This window comes from Pleurodeles waltl, chromosome 4_2, assembly GCF_031143425.1.
Source record: "Pleurodeles waltl isolate 20211129_DDA chromosome 4_2, aPleWal1.hap1.20221129, whole genome shotgun sequence".
Taxonomy (NCBI): domain Eukaryota; kingdom Metazoa; phylum Chordata; class Amphibia; order Caudata; family Salamandridae; genus Pleurodeles; species Pleurodeles waltl.
The window spans coordinates 97318352-97337509 of NC_090443.1; the positions used below are offsets into that span (position 1 = coordinate 97318352).

Here is a 19158-nt window from a genome sequence, read left to right on the forward strand (position 1 = left end):
ATCCTATAAAATTTACCTTCATTATTATTTTTTTATTTTTACTGCTTGTGTTGCGTTGTGTTGTCATTAATGTCATTGATGCAAAGTAGTTCTCCCTCACCAGAATTTTCCTAACCTGAGACCTCACGATCTTAGGAGGTTCTAGGCCAGGGCCTTCCATAGTACAGGTGTCCTATGTGTTCCCCACAGGTTGGTAGACCCGGACAACCTCAGGTCCTTGTGGTCCATCAGTATGCTAACATTTATTAGCTAGTCAGTTCTCAAGGCTGCTTGGCATTTGGTTTGGTGGCGTCAGGCACTGTGGTGCTCCTCTTTCAGGATAGGTCAGTTGTGATTTTTGCTTCTGTTGTGAACAGTCATGGCCTCTCTGCCTTCAGAGGTTAGTTAGAGGCAGTCACTCATGCTCTGGCGGTTCAGCTCTCTGCTTCTTGATTTCAGGGCTTCAAGTGCTGTTCACAATGTTATTTCTGAATCTTTTCTTGTCAGCATTATTAATAGCTCCACCTGGGATAATCCTCTACTTAGAATACAGTCAACAACCATAGGCTCTTGTTAGCTTCTCTTCAATTTTAGTAGGTGATGACTCGGAATTGTCTTTCCTAATTGCTCTGCTGTGTACCTTTTCTGACTGCTTCAAGGATTTTTGTGTACCAGTCTCTCTTCCTCACATGGTGAGGCTCTGTGTCCTGCCTGGCATCACCATGAGATGACTGTATGTCCGGTGGGTTAAACAGGGGCGGCTCCTCCGTTAAGACTGAGGAGTGTCGCCCCGCTGGATTTTCCAAAAAGGAAAAATAAAATGATAATAACATACATTACGTTATTATCACTTTATTTTTCCTTGTAGTAAGGGGGGGGCGGGGCAGGGCTGGGCAGGAAGGAGGAGCCGGAGGAGGGCTATGCACTACAATAAGTGCAATAAGTGCTCATGTCTGCTTGGCTGGCCGTGTTGGGCCGGCCAAACAGACATGCGCACTTTGCATGTTCTCTACCTGCCTGTATTGCACAGCTGACTGGAGAACACACCCAGGCTCCCATTCCCAGTCTGAGCGGCAAAGCAAGCCACTCAGATCAATCACTTTCTTTACCATACAGCGTTACCACACGCACGCCGCATTTCTCTTTCCTCCCTGCCTCTAGGGACCGGTGAGAGGTCAGGTGTGGGCTTATCAGGGCCCTCACACGTACCATCCCTTAATTTTTGGATGCCTTTGGTTTATACAGTCCTTACATCTTCAAGGACCATTACTTCCCTGCGCAATAAAGGACATCTCTGGACACTCTTGTCTTCAACCATCTTTATGCCTTGAAAAAGTCTGTGTGGACGAAATACGTGTTGGCTGTCTCTGAACACTGATGTGATTTTTCTCAAACATGAGGATATGGCTATCTCTGAACATTGATTTGATATTTCTCAATACAAAGGAATAAAGAAATCTGCAACTTTCTTCATCGTGGACCTATTACTCGGAGTGCCCTGGTTTTGTTTTGTTCTCAATCACAATGCTGCTGTCATGCTGGTGACTGCAGGGTTGTGATTGAGTGAGTTTGAGAAACAGAATAAAAAATCCCAATCTCAGATGGTTTGCGTAATTCAACATTCCAACTTGAATGAAAAAATCAGAAGGATAATCCTCTCCAATTGGAACATCCTTAATAGTAACCCTAATCAGGTTTCATTGGAACGCCCTCTCCTAGCTTTTAGGAAAAATCAAAATATTTCCAACAAACTAGTGAGAGCTCTTCCACCGAGAAATGAGAACTTCTGTCAGAAATCCATCTGTGGGAACCAACCAATCATGGGTAACCATAAATGTGGCAATTGTAAGGCTTGTCCTAGAGCGATAGTGGGAGACTCCTTCCATTGGAAACATAGAAACTACAAATTCACTGATATGACCAATTGCAGAACAGCCAATTGTATTTATTTGATCTGCTGCCCCTGTCCCCTACTATATGTCTGCGAAACAGGGAGAGAAGTTAAAATAAGAATATTGGAACATATGTCCAACATACGTAATGACAAGGAGAGTGCCCCACTAGTCCAACACTGGAAACAACATGGACATAAAGTTGATGATCTCACTTGGACCGTATTGGAAAAGATTAAGAAATCAGGACAGATTGAGGATAATAAAATCAGGAAGAAACGGGAGGTCATTTGGATCTTCACCTTGGATAGCTGCGAAAAGGGGCTGAATCAATTTCCTTGGGAAAATGCCATTATATAATTGGTGTCATATATATCTTTTATTCACTCCTAGTGAACCATGGTGTTTCTTCATTTTATTATTCCTGTGTAGTCATCTGATGAAATACTGTTCTCTTTTTTTTCAGCTTTTTTACCTTGAAGATACCAGAATAATCACTTGCATGATACCAATAGTAGTATATATCCAAACTATTCTGAATATTCCTTAATATTTACTCTTAAGTGTTGAAATACCGAATAAAATATATTTTGGCTCACTGCTATATAAACTCTCTTCTTATATTTAAAAAAACCTCTCTAATCCAGTAAGTAATATGTAACTCTGTCCATTCCAACATTGGCGACTATTTGACCTCCATCTATTTTCTTTGTATTCACGGTCTAATCTAACATGTCATCTAAAATAGCTTATCAAATATAGTTTATTCTTTCACAGTTTTAATGCCTGCTATTCGTATATAGTTCATCCGCGTCAGTCTCCTCCGACACTCACGTTGTCTTCTGCTCTTCTTTTCGAGCAAGGCTCCGTTTTCCCCGGGTAATCCAATATGGCGGCCGCTGTGGATCGGCATGCCCCACTCTCCAAATGCGGTTTAGAGCTCTTTTGAGCCCACTAATTAGATCAAGGATAAAACTGAACGAAGCCGGCGGCCGCCGACAGTAATTATCGATTGCCAAGCAGTCCTGCACGCAGGTAAGCACTAGGCATTTCTCTTTGTTTCGAGAGACCTACTTGTAATTCTTTATATCAATAGATCGCTCTACATTAATTTGAGATTCCTTCCTTAAAAGCTACTTGTGACATTTTTTCTTTATCCTGTTCAGCTTTCCTATTTAAAACATATACCGTGGAATCGCTATGGGACCCAATCCGAGTTTGAGGATTTTTTAACGACCGTAGAACGAAACTTGCAAGCCTGTTCCATCTAACTGAGTCTCAGGTGATCTTTAGCTTTTTTGTATATAAAAAACGTTTTACATATTGGCTAAGCTTGTAATTTATCACTAACTGCAACAGTATATTACTATACTGTCACTCTGCATCTGAGTTTTTTTATTGATTAGAGTGTTTTTCTCCCACCTGTATGTTTCCCCCTATTGACAACAAAAGGTTTCTTCACGCCATATCATGAGAATGGAACAGCTTTATGTGAGTCATATTGTATAGACTGGTACAACAGGTACCACAAAGAAGAATAAAAATACTAATCTACTATAACTATTTTCACTATACACCTGGGTGCATCGTTTTTAGACTTGGGAATGGTAGTAGAGGCAGCACTGAATAAGGCACCTCTATATATAAGTTGATTGATTACTAGACTTTCTATCTTTATACCAAATTATTCATCTCAATAATTTCTAAAAAAAGTTTTTTATCTTTGTACTTCTTACTAACTCTACAATTGAATGCCAACTTTTGACTGTCCCAATACTTTCCCTAAGAGAGAACCATGTTTCTCCTCCATATAACTGGCCTATAACTTATTAACACTTGGTCTATCGCACGATAAAGTAAGGACCTACTATAGGTCCAAAAAATTCTATTCTCCAATAAGAACTTTTTTTCTCTGTTTTATAAAAATCAAAATTAGCGATTTCCAGGACTCTAGCATTATGGGGGTCATTATGACCCTGGCCGAAGGCAGAGAACCGGCGGTAAGACCGCCAACAGGCTGGCGGTCTTACCTTGTGGAATTATGTCACCGCCATGGTCATCCGCCGGTTCTCCGTTCCGCCTGCCAGGGCGGAGACGACCGCCGGGCTGGAGACCTGGGTCTCCAGCCTGGCGGCCGTCACTATACCGCCAGCGGTATTTGGACCCGGCTTACCGCTGTGGATTTCCAGCGGTTTGAACCGCCATGAAATCCATGGCGGTAAGCACTATCAGTGCCAGGGAATTCCTTCCCTGGCACTGATAGGGGGCTCCCCCACCCCTCACCCCCACCCGACTCCCTCCCCTACACCCCCTACCACTCCTGACACCCCCCAAAGGCCCCACTCCCCACCACGACCCCCAACATCACATAACTCACACACACCCGACACGCATGCAGGCACCACCAACACACACACGCACACACCCTGACATACATGCCAACATCCACACACACAGTCAGACACGCACACCCACATTAAAACATACACACACACATCCATACAGACATACCCACAGACATACACGCACTCATTCCCAAACATGAATCACCCCCGCAAGCATACACGCACTCACACACCCCCTCTACATACTCAGAGGCACACCCCCATGCATGCACACAACACACAACACACCCCCACCCCGCTCCCCTAACGGATGATCGACTTACCTGGTCCGTCGATCCTCTGGCAGGACGGGAGCCATGGGGGCAGCTCCGCCGACACCACACCGCCAACAGAACACCGCCACGGCGAATCACAGGACGTGATTCGCTGGGCGGTGTTCTCTTGGTGTGGCGGTGGAGGTGGAGCAACCTCCACTTCCCCGCCGCCCGCCTGTATGGCTGTTGGCGGCTCTCCATCCGTAAAGGGACGGAGAGCTGCCAACGGTCATAATAGGCCGAGCGGCAAACCGCCTGCACTGGCGGTCTTCCGCACGGCTGTCCCGAGGTCAAAATGACCCCCTATATCTTTATATATATATATATATATATATATACTTCTTCATTAGACATCATTCATGTATATCCAGGACTTACCATAAAAATGACCAGGACGCTCGGCTGCTAAGATTAGATTATTCTTGGACTGTAATATTGGGAATGGCCCTGAAGAAGGTGACCTTTAAAACTGAGGAACACCGAAACGCGCATAGGCCCTGTCCCTACAGTACCTCTCTGACAAAGCAATTTCATCATCGTTCTTTTCTAATTATGGATTCTGTTTGTATCAGAGGATAAATTGTTTTTGTATTTTCTTAGATCAATACACTTCTGTCTTTGCATTGATTTGTCATTTTTGCTTCTCAGGTCTTGTTTGTTATTATGTCAATTTCAGTATATATTGTGTGTAGTTTTTACTTGTGTATCTTCCACTTCATCTGCCTTTAGTTCAGTATGAGCGGGGTATGTCTGAGTCAGGTACCTAGTATTTTGTCTTCTTATATCCAGTTTTATGTCTTTCATGTATTTTAGCATTTTGTAAAATCATTTAATAAAATTATATTTTGGTGATAAAATACCTTCATTTGCTATTTCAAATCCATGTTCAGCCGTCCTGTTCTTCTATCAGTTATTGTTAGTTCTCGACATACCATGTTATAGTTATCCATATCTATAGCGATTTGTACCTGAGGATTATTTTTCCTACAGGTTTATTGTTGTAGCTCGTTTCGTAGATTTTCTCTACTTTAGTTACTTCCCTGCTTGAGCTACGCTCATCCAATCAAGGAACCCCCTTTGGTTATTTACCTTTGTGATTGAGTGGAAGCCTGTGCAGCCGGGAAGAGGACAGAGGGGAGACGAATGCATTTGCCCTCAAAGGTAACTGTTTTTGTCCAGTTGTCTCATCAATAATTTTATTGCAAATGCTGCAGTGATAATATGAAAGATGGGATAGAAGATGTCATAAATGATATGATATGTGGAATAATTAGATGTGCATGGCAGGGTACGAGCTATAGTTACCTTAGGGCATGAGTTATAGTTACTTGAAAGAACTCTAACTATAACTGATGAATTTCTATGGTTTTGTACGAGTAAGTTCAGAACCTAACTTGCACTGTGCACAGCCTTCTCCCATGCTCAGGTGAGGTTGCCAGCATGGGCTGGCCTGCAGCCAGTCCCTGCTGCCAACCCCCCTAACCACCCAACCCCATGCTGTGCACGGCCCTTTGCGCATGCATGGTGGAAGTTTACCTCGGCCTCTCTTGGTGTGAGAATAGGTGTGGGAGGCTGTATCTGGGGGTGAGAGTGGCTGTCAGAGTGTCTGGGTGTGACAGTGTGTACATCAGTGTTTTAGTGGTTGCGTCAGTATGTCGTGGGTCTGTGAGTGGCTGCATGAGGGTGTAAATGTGTCTGTGAGTGGGTGTGTGACAGTCAGAGTAAGTGTGTGAGTGGATGTGTAACTGTCTGAGTGGGTCTGTGTGTGGGTGTGTGGGTGTCTGACTTGGGCTGTGAGTAAGTGCATGAGGGTCTGAGTGGGTCTGTGAGTGGGTGTGTGAGTGGGAGAAATTGATTGAAAGAGAGACAGAAAGAGAGAAAGAAAGTTAGAGGGAGAGAGATAGAGAGTTTTCAGGCTTTGATGTCTGATATACTTATAATGAAAAATTTGTGTACAATTTTAAATAAAAAATGGAGTTCTAATTTAATTTTTTTTTAATAATGTGTACTTTATTTTTTTAAAAAGAGGGTAATGTGTCCCACCGGACTCAAACCCCCAATGCTCAATGTGAAGTTCTGAAATCTTAACACCGAGCTATGGCTTTTTTTTTATTTTTACTTTTTTGAACCCCTTATGGGCTATCTGGGTCCACGAGGGAGCTCTCAAGGGCTCCCCCATGGTCCCTACATATAGTTATTTATGTATTTATTTTTTAATGTAATTTAATTTTTACAAAATGCCCTTTATGGCTATCTCACACTGCAGAGGAAGCCTCATGGTGCCTTTGCTTCAGCAAGAAGGGAGCTGCTTTAACAGCAGCTCCCTGCCTCCTAAAGCATTTCATCTCTGTTCCCTGCACACATCAGGGGACAGAGATGAAAGATCCGCTCTTTGACAGTGGGACCTGCTTGACAGGTCCCGGTGTCAAACAGCGGAATGTTTGCTTTGGCTTGGCTGCAGCTTCAGATCTGTAGCCAAGAGACAACAAACAGCTATGTCCCAGGGGTGGGCACCCCAGGACATAGCAGGAGCCAGCCATGGGGGTTGTTGTGGTCCCCAGGGACATCTATGGCTCCATGCGGCCCCACTGCATTTATAATAATTAAAGCCCCAGGGAGGTGGCGGTCCCCGGGGCTGTGGGGGAGGCCAACGGGCCTTCCCCACACAGCTAAATCGATCTGTCCTAGGGAGGTGATGGTCCCAAGGGTTTAGGGGGGCCACGGGCCCCCCGCATGTATTGCAAAACTCGCCCCGGGGAGGTGGTGGTACCTGGTGCTGAGGGGAGGCCAGGACCCCCCCCCCTAACCACAAAATGATAAATGCCCCCAGGACCTGGCCCTCCCGGGGGCCTATCAAAAATAAGTGCGGGAGCCTGAGCTTGTTTTTTTAAAATTGTTTTGCCACAAATTTGTGAATATCATGATTTCACAGCAAACAAATAATTTAAAAAATGATTTTTTGCTTTGGGAGGGTCCCTTTGGGACCCGCCACCAGAGCTAAGGGGTCAGGGTGTCCTTATCCTGGCCCCTTTTTTTGTTTTTGTTTTTTACTTTTTTACTGGGACTTGGCTGAGGCTGAGTCCCAAGATGGCTGTCAATACTTCCTGGTTGGAAGTGTTGGCAGACAATCAGATCTGTGCATTGCCCTGCACAAGCTTGACTTTTCATGCAAATACTTGATGGCCAGAGATATACAAATTTGGATTTCCCTAAATTTCTCAAGCTGGCAAGCCAGCTTAAATTAGACTCATGTGCAGCTGCAGCATATTTCAAGTAAATTATCGAAAAAGGTTGGAAGACAAAAGCTTCTCTGCACATTATGCACCAGAGAAGTCTAAGCATCGAGCAGTTGGGTTCTACAGTGCCCATGACTAGCACACAAACTCCTGGCGTCGAGCCTGTCTTTCAAAGGACACCCACCTACATCTGCAGTGTTTGGGTGGAAGATGGTGTTGGTATAAGTGACGAACTGCAGCTGCCGGTTCAGATTGTCAAGGAAGGGGCTGGACACCACCAGGCGCATCTCTCCACTACCGCGGACCTCCACTTCATCCACAAGTGCGGCCACATCGAATGTCCCCATGGTTGCCGACAGGTTCACCTTGAAGAGTACGCAAAACAACAAATGTCTGTCAGTGTACATGTTAAATGACTACAAAATCAAGTGGTGGTTTTAGTAAACATGCTTAAACCACATTCATTGCATTAGCCAATCGGACGCAGCCTCTTCTAATTCCAGTATCCTATTTTGTGCCCAGGACTTGCTGTCTTCTCAATCAGTATATTCTAATGCATGTCGCTCCTTTGCAGTTAATCTTATACACAGCATCTCACAACACACATCAGACAATTATTATACTGGGAAGGTGGTTCTTCCGCAAAGAAATCATATTTTTTCCAAATATTGTAGAAGGTTTTCCATGTTTACAGAACGGAGCTCAAATGATTAAACCAATCACCTCAAGGGCAAACATTTCCAGGCAATAAACATCACCTCCTCATCTTTTCCTTGTCCCATTCCTTACTTATTTCAGTTCTGGCGAGGAACGCTCACCAAAGTCCCTTGTAGCAAGCACATCCAAAGGCAAAACATAAGCCCATCCCCATTTAACTATTAAAAGAGACAGACCTGCTGCACATCCTTTTCTTTTTGGTGCACGCCTTTGCGATCACACACTTGCACAGTGCAATGGCCTGCGTGTACTTTATTTGGACAGTCTGTGGTTGGCCAGCTGTCCTTTTCGTCACATAATACTTATTGGTTAGGAAAGATTTGGTCTGTTTCCTGATTTTTAATTTAAGTCGACTGAATAAGTCCCCATACGTTTCCCTCACTTTTTGGAGTCTCCGTGCCTTGCTGTGACTGCACTTTTCCAGCTGGCAGGAGAACAAGCAGGTATGTATTTTTATTTTGTTGTAGTGCAATGGACTGCAGTATATTAAGCTTTTCAATTGCTCTGTGCAAAGACCTGTCGGCTTTATGAACACCATTAATATTTTTCTGCAGGGCCTGTTTTATTTCAGATGACAGGTGGTGTTTTGAATTGGCTTACAGCACACATCTAGTCCTGTTTAGTGTATGAAAAGTGTTATGTAAGCATTTATTCTCATGGTGTGGATCAAGAGAATAATGCTATTTACCTTTATTTTGCTTGCAAGTCTGAATGTTGTTTCTGGGTTCAAACCAGTGGTAATGCATTATTTTGGTTGTATCATCATACGTTAAAGTAGTGACATAATAATGTAATTGACAATGCATATATCATTTGCTTTAACGTTAATAATGTAAAGTGGAATATCAAAATTGTATTACTGAGGACAAACTTGCAGTAGAGGATTAGAAATTCATATATATATATATATATATATATATATATATATATATATATATATATATATATATGTATTCTAATGGTTGATTTTAACATGCTGAAATGTAGTACTAATGCACATTTATATTTGTGTACTCTGATTATGGTGAAATTGCATGAAATCACATTTGATTTATAATTCTTGTTTCATTTATAATTGCAAGATGTACTTATAATAATGTATTTCAAATGTGCATTCAATTTCTTATTAAGTTAGCATAACCAAAGGCCTAAAGCATTTGATTTCCTGGGTTTAACCTTCAACGTGGAGTATGCTTGCGTTGCAATATTCATTCTTTGCAGGTGTGTCCGTGCGAGTCCACAGTTAATTAAAGGCCTATTGTGTATTGAAGAGAGTGGGGTAAGGGAGAATACTTTGGCAAGGACAAGGAGCACTAACGGACTGACAAGAAAAAACTGCTGTTTGAGTACCAGACACCGAGAAGCCTTCAAGGTCATTCTGATGTTTGTTTAGTGGGATGAGAATTTGAGGGGAGTTGCCAATCTCAGCTGTGCAGGGAAGATGGAAAATTACTGGTGTGGATGACATAGCTTTCTCGCAGATTCTGTAGGTTTAATTGGGATTCATCTAGTTAGACACGAGCAGATTCCCTTGAGACTTGGAGAGGTACGGACCTCTCTAACCTTTAGTCTTTTGTGTGGCTTTAAGCTATGCATCACCTCTCTATCAGAACTTCTACTGAGGTTTCTCCTAGTATGACCCTTTCCTACATTTCTTGAGACTTAATTGGGATTTAATTTGTCTTAGCTTAGGGTATTCAAATTAATTTATATTGTCCAATGATTAGACAAGAGGACCACAACTTTTATACAGATCATCAGAATCTATCTTCATTCAATGCTTTACTTCACATTTGGTGATTGATTTACTTATATAGCATGTTCTTGAGATTCATATACATCAGTTTGGCCCTCAATTTGTAAGAAAATTTAAACTTTATCCTCCGCCTCTTGGATTTAATGTGTGACCAAACAAGTTACACTTTTAATAGATTTGAAAGGTTTATTTTAACTCTCCTTTACTTCTCTAGCATCCTAAAAAGGTCAGTTGGAAGAAAAGCAATAAAATATAATTGGCCCAGAGCATCATCAGATGGTAGCAAAGTGAGGACTGTTTGGGACTAAAAGTATGGAGAGTTAGAACCACTTGTTTCTTTATTCTAGATTAGTTAGTCCCTAAAGCCCTGTCCCAAGCGCCCATGTCCAGAATTTGGAAGACTGGCGGAGTTATGGAGATTCCAAAGAGGGCTGTATCAGTGGGGGAGTGGGGGTCAATAGAGTTATGGGTTGCAGTTGCTCAAGCTTAGCTTGTGGTGTTTTGTGGAGTTTGGATGGTGCTTTGCAGATGTTTTGAATGTTGTGTGAGTGTAGTGTTTATCAAAAGAAGTTGAAGCTGTCATTGGGTTCAACAAAACCTAAGATCCTGGGATAGTATTAAAAAGTGGAGAAGACACTATATTGAAATTGTCTGCAAAGTTTGGCGGTGCTTGTTGTGAGATGTCATCAATGGCACAAGTGAGATAAGGACATTTATATTTGCATGAATGTGAGGTGTGGTTGGTATAGTGGATCCTAATGCACAGGATGAATCTGTACCAATCTGAATGATGCCCCGCAGGTCGAGGTTTTGTTAGAAGTGCTTGATTACTTTGACTATTCTGCTATTAGATATTGTCAGTTTCTTTAGTGGAGCAGACAAAAATTATTTGTATTGCATTTTGTACCACAATTTTGATGCAAAGAAGAGTGAGTGCGTGCAGATTGTAAAGCAGGGTAAACAGCTGCAAGGAGCGAGATTGAAATCACAGCGTTCCATGCTGGTATTGATCGGTAGGTATAGTGCCACGCTGGTATTGGCTGTCAACATCACAAGGGGATGCGCTGCGATTGGTTGTTGCTATTGAACGAGGAGTTATTTCCTGGTCCAGAACAAAAATGTTATCTGTAAATATTGATATTTGATTGTAAAATGAATTTTTCTAAAGACAGACAAGGCTTGTTTAGAGAAGAGGAGATGTGCCTGTGAGTATTAGAGAGGGGAAGAGGCACCACCCGAAGATACCCCAGGTCATATATGGCATAAGAACACAGAAAAAGAAGGTGCACTGAGGTTTCCACGTTATGGCACATTTAATCTGAGATTTATTGAAAACTTGAGAAGGGTATTGTATGAGATGAAACCAACTCCTAGACATACACAATATAAGGCGCTAAATGGTTGGGCATGTGCTGCTCATGCTACAGATCAGTGTGAGGTAAAAGCTCCAGAGGCTGTGTGTGCTGATGCAGATGCTAGATGCTGAACAAAAGAGATGGTGAACTGACAGGATAGAGGGAGTTAGATTGTACCCAGCCTTACCGAGTGAAGCATTCGAGAGAGAGAAGGAAAAGAAAATGACAAGGAAATGAAGGATGGAAAGCAAAAGGAGGCAGATTATGCGAGTGAGTTCAGTGACAATGATTCGGGTGATAGCTTTCTAGATGTATTATTGTCAGAGCTTCCACCTCTGTACAATGAGACCTAAGAAGAGGGAGGAAAAAGCCCTAGTGGTGGTGGGAATCTTGGATTACCTGCTGACCCAAAAAACTTGAATTTTGTTTCAGTGGGGCTTATTTTGGTGAATGTGCATTGTGAACTGATGGGAGACAGTTGAGGAACTCGAATTCCTGCTTACCCTACTATCCAAAATACTGCTGATACTCTTACTGTTCCATTTAGTATTGGTCGTGTGGTCCCCATGTATAAGCCTGTTTTCCCAGGGAAGGTAACTTATAATTTGGCGTTCCCCAGCGCACCAGGTTCTTCACATAATGTGGCAGCAAGTCCCTATATGAGAGGATTTGTTCCTCTAGTGCCAACACATACAAGCTCTGCATGAGTAGCAAGTGCTGATGCGACTTTGAATCTTACAGGGGGCAATGACCTGTTTAGGCTCCCACCAAGAAAATTAGCTTGTGTTCATGTGTAAAGATGTTACCAGATGTGCAGCACAAGTATATGACAAACGTTCTGACTTAACTTAAAAATATGAGATTGACTTGAACAAGACTAAAACTTTACAGAGGAGTTACCCCATATGCTTTAATGAAGAAGACATAGCCTGTATGAGAACTTCAGGGATGGAAATACAAATTAAAGAGCTAATTCAGAACATTCAGAAATGTAATGAGTTAGACAAATAGGAAGTCAATGGGTGAGAAAGAAAATACCAAAGAAACAGGGGGAACCATCTCCTCCTGTTGAAGGAGGGGCAAGCACATCAAATTTCACGCTGAGAGAAGTGCCAGGTAGAAGTTATGTTCATGTGCCTTGGAGCAGAAGTTATCTTGCATCATTCACTAATGACTTCCTGATGCTGAGGTAAAAGCCAGTAGAGTGGTATGAGCAGGATGAAGGATTTGTGAAGATTTCAAAAGTATTGTGGGTCAATTTGAATACTTTGTTTGACATTGTGATCCTGAGTGATTTGTGGGCAGAATGTAAGATACCCATTGAATGGCCTGAGTCAGAACTGCCGAAGAGCCTTGTGACAACAGGCCCTTCGGCATTGGTAATGAAGAAGTATCAGCAAAGTGACGACATTGTTAAAGTTAAAGGTGTCACCCAAAAATACTGATTGGACCAAAATTGTCAGAATGACTCAAGAACCTAGAGTCGATTTATGCCCATTATGAGAGATTGTTGCAGGCGTTCAAGCAGTACAGTGGAATGGAGACGCTCGAAACCAAGGATGTGGGACATTTTGTGTTGAGGTTTGTGACAGGATTAAGACCTGAAGTTAGCATGAGGATTCAGCAGCATTTGATTTGTTGGCAAAATAAATCAGTTTTGACAGTTTAGTCAGGGATGAGAGAGAGCAAAGAGAGCCTGAAACAGCACATACTCGGTCTGAGGGGAATCTGGAGAGATCAACAGTTGAAGCTGAGACGGAAAAGTCTCATCCTACAGTGGCGAATGAGTCGACTTGAGATTCAGACCCTGACAAAGGACTTAGGCCCATATTTATACTTTTTTAGCGCCGCATTTGGGCCGCTTTTTTTCAAAAAATGACGCAAATGCGGCGCTAAAAAAGTATGAATATGGGCCTTAGTGCTGTGAGAAAGCGAGTGGAAGCTGAAGGCCAGTGGCCCAAAAGGCAAGAAAAAAATACCTAAGGAGCATGTGCCTCAATTCCAGAGAACACTGAAAACTCTGATCTTAGTGAAAGTGAAAACAATAGACTGGCACTGAAGAGGCCTTATAGGACTAGACTGACCTGTTGAAGGCATTTTTCACCTGAATGGACATACGTTACTGCAAATTATGGCGAAAGAAAGATTTTGGAATTTTGGGATAACACTGCAGATCCAAATGAACCTTCTTGAACTGAACATTGTGCTTGAGACATTTCACACTGGGTGTGATTATTAGAGAATTTTAACTGTGCCTTATGTAGTGACTTTCCATTGACCTTTTTAGGGAATTAAGAAGAGTACTGAGGCCTGAGTCTACAGAAGAAGAGAGGCCTGTCCTTCAGAAGAACACAGAGTAGGGCTTATGAAGTCTCACACAGATCTTTGTGAATACATCTGTTGCAATTTATCACATGGACTTTGTTTTGCTGTTCTGTACAAGTGAAACTTAAGCAAACCATTCCTTCTGCTGCTTCATTTCACTAAAACAGGTCAGAAGTTAGAGCAAACATACAATGCCATTAGTGAATGTAGATACATACTTACAGTTTTGTTATTTGCAACATTTATAGTAATAATCGCTTTGCTTATAAGGTTGTGCTTACCTACACAGTCTAGTATAGAGGATTAGTTCTACAAGTGTCCATAAGATCCCATTTTCTACTGATGAAAGAATGCACTCACTAAATGAGAAAGATTTGTTAGTAGACACTTCTAAAAGAGATCTGTCACCAAATTTTTATCATTAGCTGCTTTGTGAGTGTACTGACACTATGGATGAAGGGGATTGCTACATTTGTACACAATCACCTGTTTCATTTTCACAAGGAAACACTTATCATCACAATCCTTTTACTTATGGAGTTTCTTGTAGGCTTTTATTGTGTCTATTTTGTAGACCGGGTAGTTTTTAATATTAGTTTAAACACTTGAAAATATTCTTTGTTTCAACAGTGCAGAAATAGCAGGTAAAGACACTGCATTTGCACAAAGACATAACCTGACTTGTGACGTGACAGAAGTAGAGAAGACATTTTAGAATCTAGTGAAAGACAGAAGAAGGGATCTAGCGTCTAAGCCTGAAACAGATAAAGACCTTAAAAGACAGTACAGGTGGAAAACAGAAGAAATTGAACACCAAGTGAAGGGAAACTGGCCAGCACTAGATTTAGATTGGCAGTATAAGGGAAAGTTGTGCATACAGATTGACCAAAGTTATTTGGATCCTCTATTTATGGGGAAGACAGAATGTGAACACATCTTTGAGGTTAGAGGAAAGAGTGAATTCTTTTTAGATGGAAAGGATCCTGTGATCCCCGGAGTATACTTTATTTATAGAAGGAATGCTTATTTTAAATTTCCCAAGGGATGGTGTGCTAAATGTTATTTAGGTATAGTATTTCCGAAGATTTATCATATGGAACATTTTGATGATCCTGTATGGGAAATGAAGACTAGAACTGGGAGACGTGTTAGTGCTGGGGAAGTAGTGGGAGATGTTTTTGGTGCATTGATTCCATCTGTAGCTGTGATTCTGAATGACTTGAAAATCAAGAAGTTGAACCTTGGGGGAACCTCCTACTCCAGAGCTGGGAGTCAGCTGGGGTAAATAGCGGGTAGAGGCACAGTCAACCCCAGTTTTTACCTAAAGCTACCAGTTTCCATAAAAAAACAGATCAGGTTCTAGTCCTGCTTAGGAGATGTTCTTGGGGCCTTGAGAGATATTCAAGATGTTAACGAGTAGCATAGTGAGTAGTTCTTTCCTTTGTATTCTAGAACTTGTAATCTTACATTTAGCACATCCGCCAATACCAACATAGGGTCTTTTATCTGGGCCTTGGTTTTGGGGGTCAGCAGAGGTTAATGAACATGATCCGTGTTGGATAATATAATTTACCACTGTTGTCTAGGGGCAGTCAATAAGTTTGCACTGCAGCTGGATTAACCATTTACTACTTTGTACTTCTGACTCTAGCTGTAGGTCAATAATTATTTCCGAGAGTAGTAATTGGTCTGGAACACCAATACAATAGACATGGTACTCACACAAAACAAAAATCAGTGTCCATCCAGAGCTATATTTCACAAATGTGAAAAAACAAAAAGGCCTTTCTTTTCGAAGTAAGGTACTATAATCATATTATAAGTAGAGGCTGTATGCAGTGTTTTCTGGAGCTGAGGGATCATTAATGCTACTGTAATCTCTGGAGCCCGCGGGTCTTAGTTCCAGCATTCAAGTCAATGCAATCTTGTGAAAATGCTTCAGCATGTGCAACCAAACCAACTATCGGACAGCCCAAAGTGTAATGGATACCCTAATTGATAGGGATTCGGACTACTTGTTAGCACAGGGATGCAACAAATGCTCACTGATAAACTTGCCACTGGATGTGAGGTGATAAGCCTCCGTGCTGATGAGGTGGCTAACTGACACCATTAAGGGGACGAGTAGTGACTCAATAGGTCCCAACTGCAGTTTAGATTCCAGTGGGCTCTCTAAACGAGGGAAGCACCTCAGAGTTGGGAGTTGGTACTCAAAGGTGTCCACAAGCATCAAGAGCCTATGTATCCAAAATTGCCAAGCTTTACCTTGTCAGAAGAACCCAGGAATCTAGAGACCATGTGGCACCTAAAAGGAAGGCAAACACCCTTGTGTTATGAGTAGGGAGTTGTTTAAAATTGTAACCTTTATAAAAGGGGACCATTAGGTCACAGGATGATGGTACAAACTGTTACAAGTTCATCATGACTAGCTTCACCTGTTGACATATACCTCAAAGGAACTGCCTGCAAATCAAGTAGAAAGCCTTTGCATTCCTCTCAGGCTCAAGAACAGAATGAATGTGGAGCCAGCAATCAAAGGGAACTGAAGTTACTTTCCATGGCCACATTACCAGTGCACTAGTGGAGATGGGCCTGGACACACACTCTTCTGTTTGAGAGCTGGTACATGGGGTAGGTAAATGGTGCAGAGAAGTCTTTCCACAGGGACATCCTTTTATACCTCTAACATATTCTTGCTCTTTTCAAAATTTAGGTTTAGTACCTAGCTTTAGTCAGCTGATCTCCAGATTATTGTGTCTCTAGAGCAGACTTTCAACTGGAACCAATGAACATCTCAGTCAACTGGTCCTTGGCTCTGTCCACCGTTGATGAGAGCAGTCCCCATCCTTTTCAAAACGCACAGCCCTTCCAAGAAACATTGGCACATAAGCTGTATTGCCCTTTAGTCGTAGGCTTAATCCCGTCAAAGTGGGACCCAGCAATGGTCTTTCCAGTTTTTGGCTCATCATCCCCATCAGCTGATGTAAGAGAGCATTCCCAAAAAGCAAAACTATGCCACATCTCATGGGAAACTGAGAGCACTGGTACAAAGAGGAGGGTCTAACCTACGAAGTCCAACTGCAATGCAACCAGTCTAGGGCCACCTTTGTTGGTATTTTCCTAGTCTTTCTATACTGGAAGGAGGAAAATCAACAAATGGTCCGTGGGATGTGGACTAGAGAGGCTAACATCATACATTGCACCAGTCGCCATTATAGTGCCCACTTTGGCCTAATGTTGGGATAGGAATGTCCTTAGCACGAAGTAGTCATTTTCATCTGCTCTGAGTGCCTGCCTTGGCTATCTGTATCCAGGTTTTTGATCTTGACCTAAGACTCACATTAGTTTAGTGTGTGTACAAAGGCTCAGGCCTTTCCCTTGGCACACGGGAGGTCCTGGACCTGCCCATTCACCTGAAAGGGAACGTAAAGCGTGTCCTAATTGCACTGACTGTGGGCTACCATCCATGTCATGGGTCTAGTACACAGAGCAGTGGTGGAAATGTACTGTGTTTTGTGAATCCATTTGTATGATTAAACTTTTTATCTGTTTCACTGGAGTGGAAAAAGGGACCGCTTATGTGAGGCCAGCCTTTTGTCTTTCCCATTCTCACTCTTCTGTGTGGCTGAAGTCAGGGGCAGAAATCTCACACCTCTTTGTGTCTCTGTTGTGGGTGCTCCAGGATGGAGTCCATCATGCTGTGGGGAACAGCACTCTACCTAGTGGCTGTGGCTGGTAAGCAGGTTGAAAAGGACACTTGAAAGGAGAACCATGGTACACCGGTTCTAAAAGTTAAGACAGTAGATCCACATCTATTGTCTATTTTGACTGTATAGAAGTCGAACTCGCTTGTTATCCTAGTTTCATGCTCTCAATGACCACAGAACAGAGTGCTCTGAAGAATGCTCAGACGATTGCTGTGCAACCAGAGCTAATGTCAGTCTGACAGCCAACATCCTAGAGGTGAGGAGTCATCATATGAGTCTGTCCCTTTCAGGTTGAAGCTGTTCCCCTGACTTGAAGTTCCTGAAAGCCAGCCTGCCTTCGGAGAGATGGAAGGCTTACCAATCTTGAAGGAGCACTGGTGGTCCAGGAGGAGCCAAGGGCAGTGTGATCCGTGTGTTAATGGAGTTTGTCAGAAGAGGAGAATGGAAATCAGTCTGTGTATCCAGATGTCACCAGGTATTATTATAGTTCCAGAAGTGAACCCTGAAAAGACGCTGCTTTACCTGCACCACTGTGACCAGAAGAGAGATGAGGATTGATCAACGCTGCTGCAACTAGGAAGAACATTGCGTCTTGATCTGTACTATTGAGACCAGAAGAACATTGCGGATGAACTACACTGCTGTGCCCAAAAGAAAAGTGCAGCCTGGCCTGAGCCACCCGCAGAAAGAAATGGGGCCTATGGGTTGCCTTACTACCTCTCAAAGTTTACCTGTGCGTGGGTACCTCGAAAGCGACTGTGGAAGGCCTCCTCGAGAGTGACTGCGGAAGTTCACCACAAACACAGGACACCTGCCCACATTTCCCAGTAGTGATATAAAATATGCAAAGACCACTGCTATTACCATTGAGATTGGCATCAGCACTCTTGCTGGAGATGTGACCGCAGTGCAAGTCCTCAGAGGTCGATGAAGCATCACCAGAGTTGCTGGTGAACTCACCCTCCCAGGAGAGAAGTGGTTCAGGAAAAAATTCAGGCAGACGCTTGACCATGCTGGGAGCATGACAAACTGATCACCAGTCCTTAGTGAGTGAGAACAAACCTGGTACTGTAAAAAAAAGTGCGCTTTCAATATAATTTGGGTAAACTACTCCTGAGCCTAATCACACTATGGCTTTATCCCTCAGGGAACTGCCTACACTGGAATTGGAGGACAGCAGGGGTAAATAGCTAGTAGAGGCACAGTCAACCCCAGAACCCGGACACTAAATTGCATCTTGCCCATATTGGGTGAGCAGTATCTAGTTATTGTGTGCACTGAAGTACTCTTCTTCTTCAAAGTAAAGCACAGGATTGCACAACTTGTTATTGCACTGCTGTATGATCGGGGAGTACTAAGTTTGAGCACCCCCACAAAACCTCACTGAAAAGCCTGTGCTTGCTCAATTTTGCTACTGCTGAGAGTCAAATGCAGAAGGGGTTATACTTGCCCAGTTTTGAATCGTAGGCTGGAACCTGGGACATCAGAGACAAATTAACCGAACCCTCACAGATGAGACCCAGTAACCCCTG

The 19158-nt window shown here is 42.8% G+C and overlaps 1 protein-coding gene across 5 annotated transcripts in view; it reads right to left on the reverse strand.

Annotated features, from left to right (window-relative positions):
• Nucleotides 1–19158, reverse strand: part of B4GALNT1 (beta-1,4-N-acetyl-galactosaminyltransferase 1) — a 556280-nt gene that overhangs the window by 81950 nt on the left and 455172 nt on the right. For all 5 annotated transcript variants that reach the window (XM_069230844.1, XM_069230843.1, XM_069230845.1 and 2 more), the window contains one exon: nt 7951–8131. In XM_069230844.1, coding sequence (XP_069086945.1) covers nt 7951–8131 — 181 coding nt within the window. The remainder of the gene's footprint in view (nt 1–7950; nt 8132–19158) is intronic.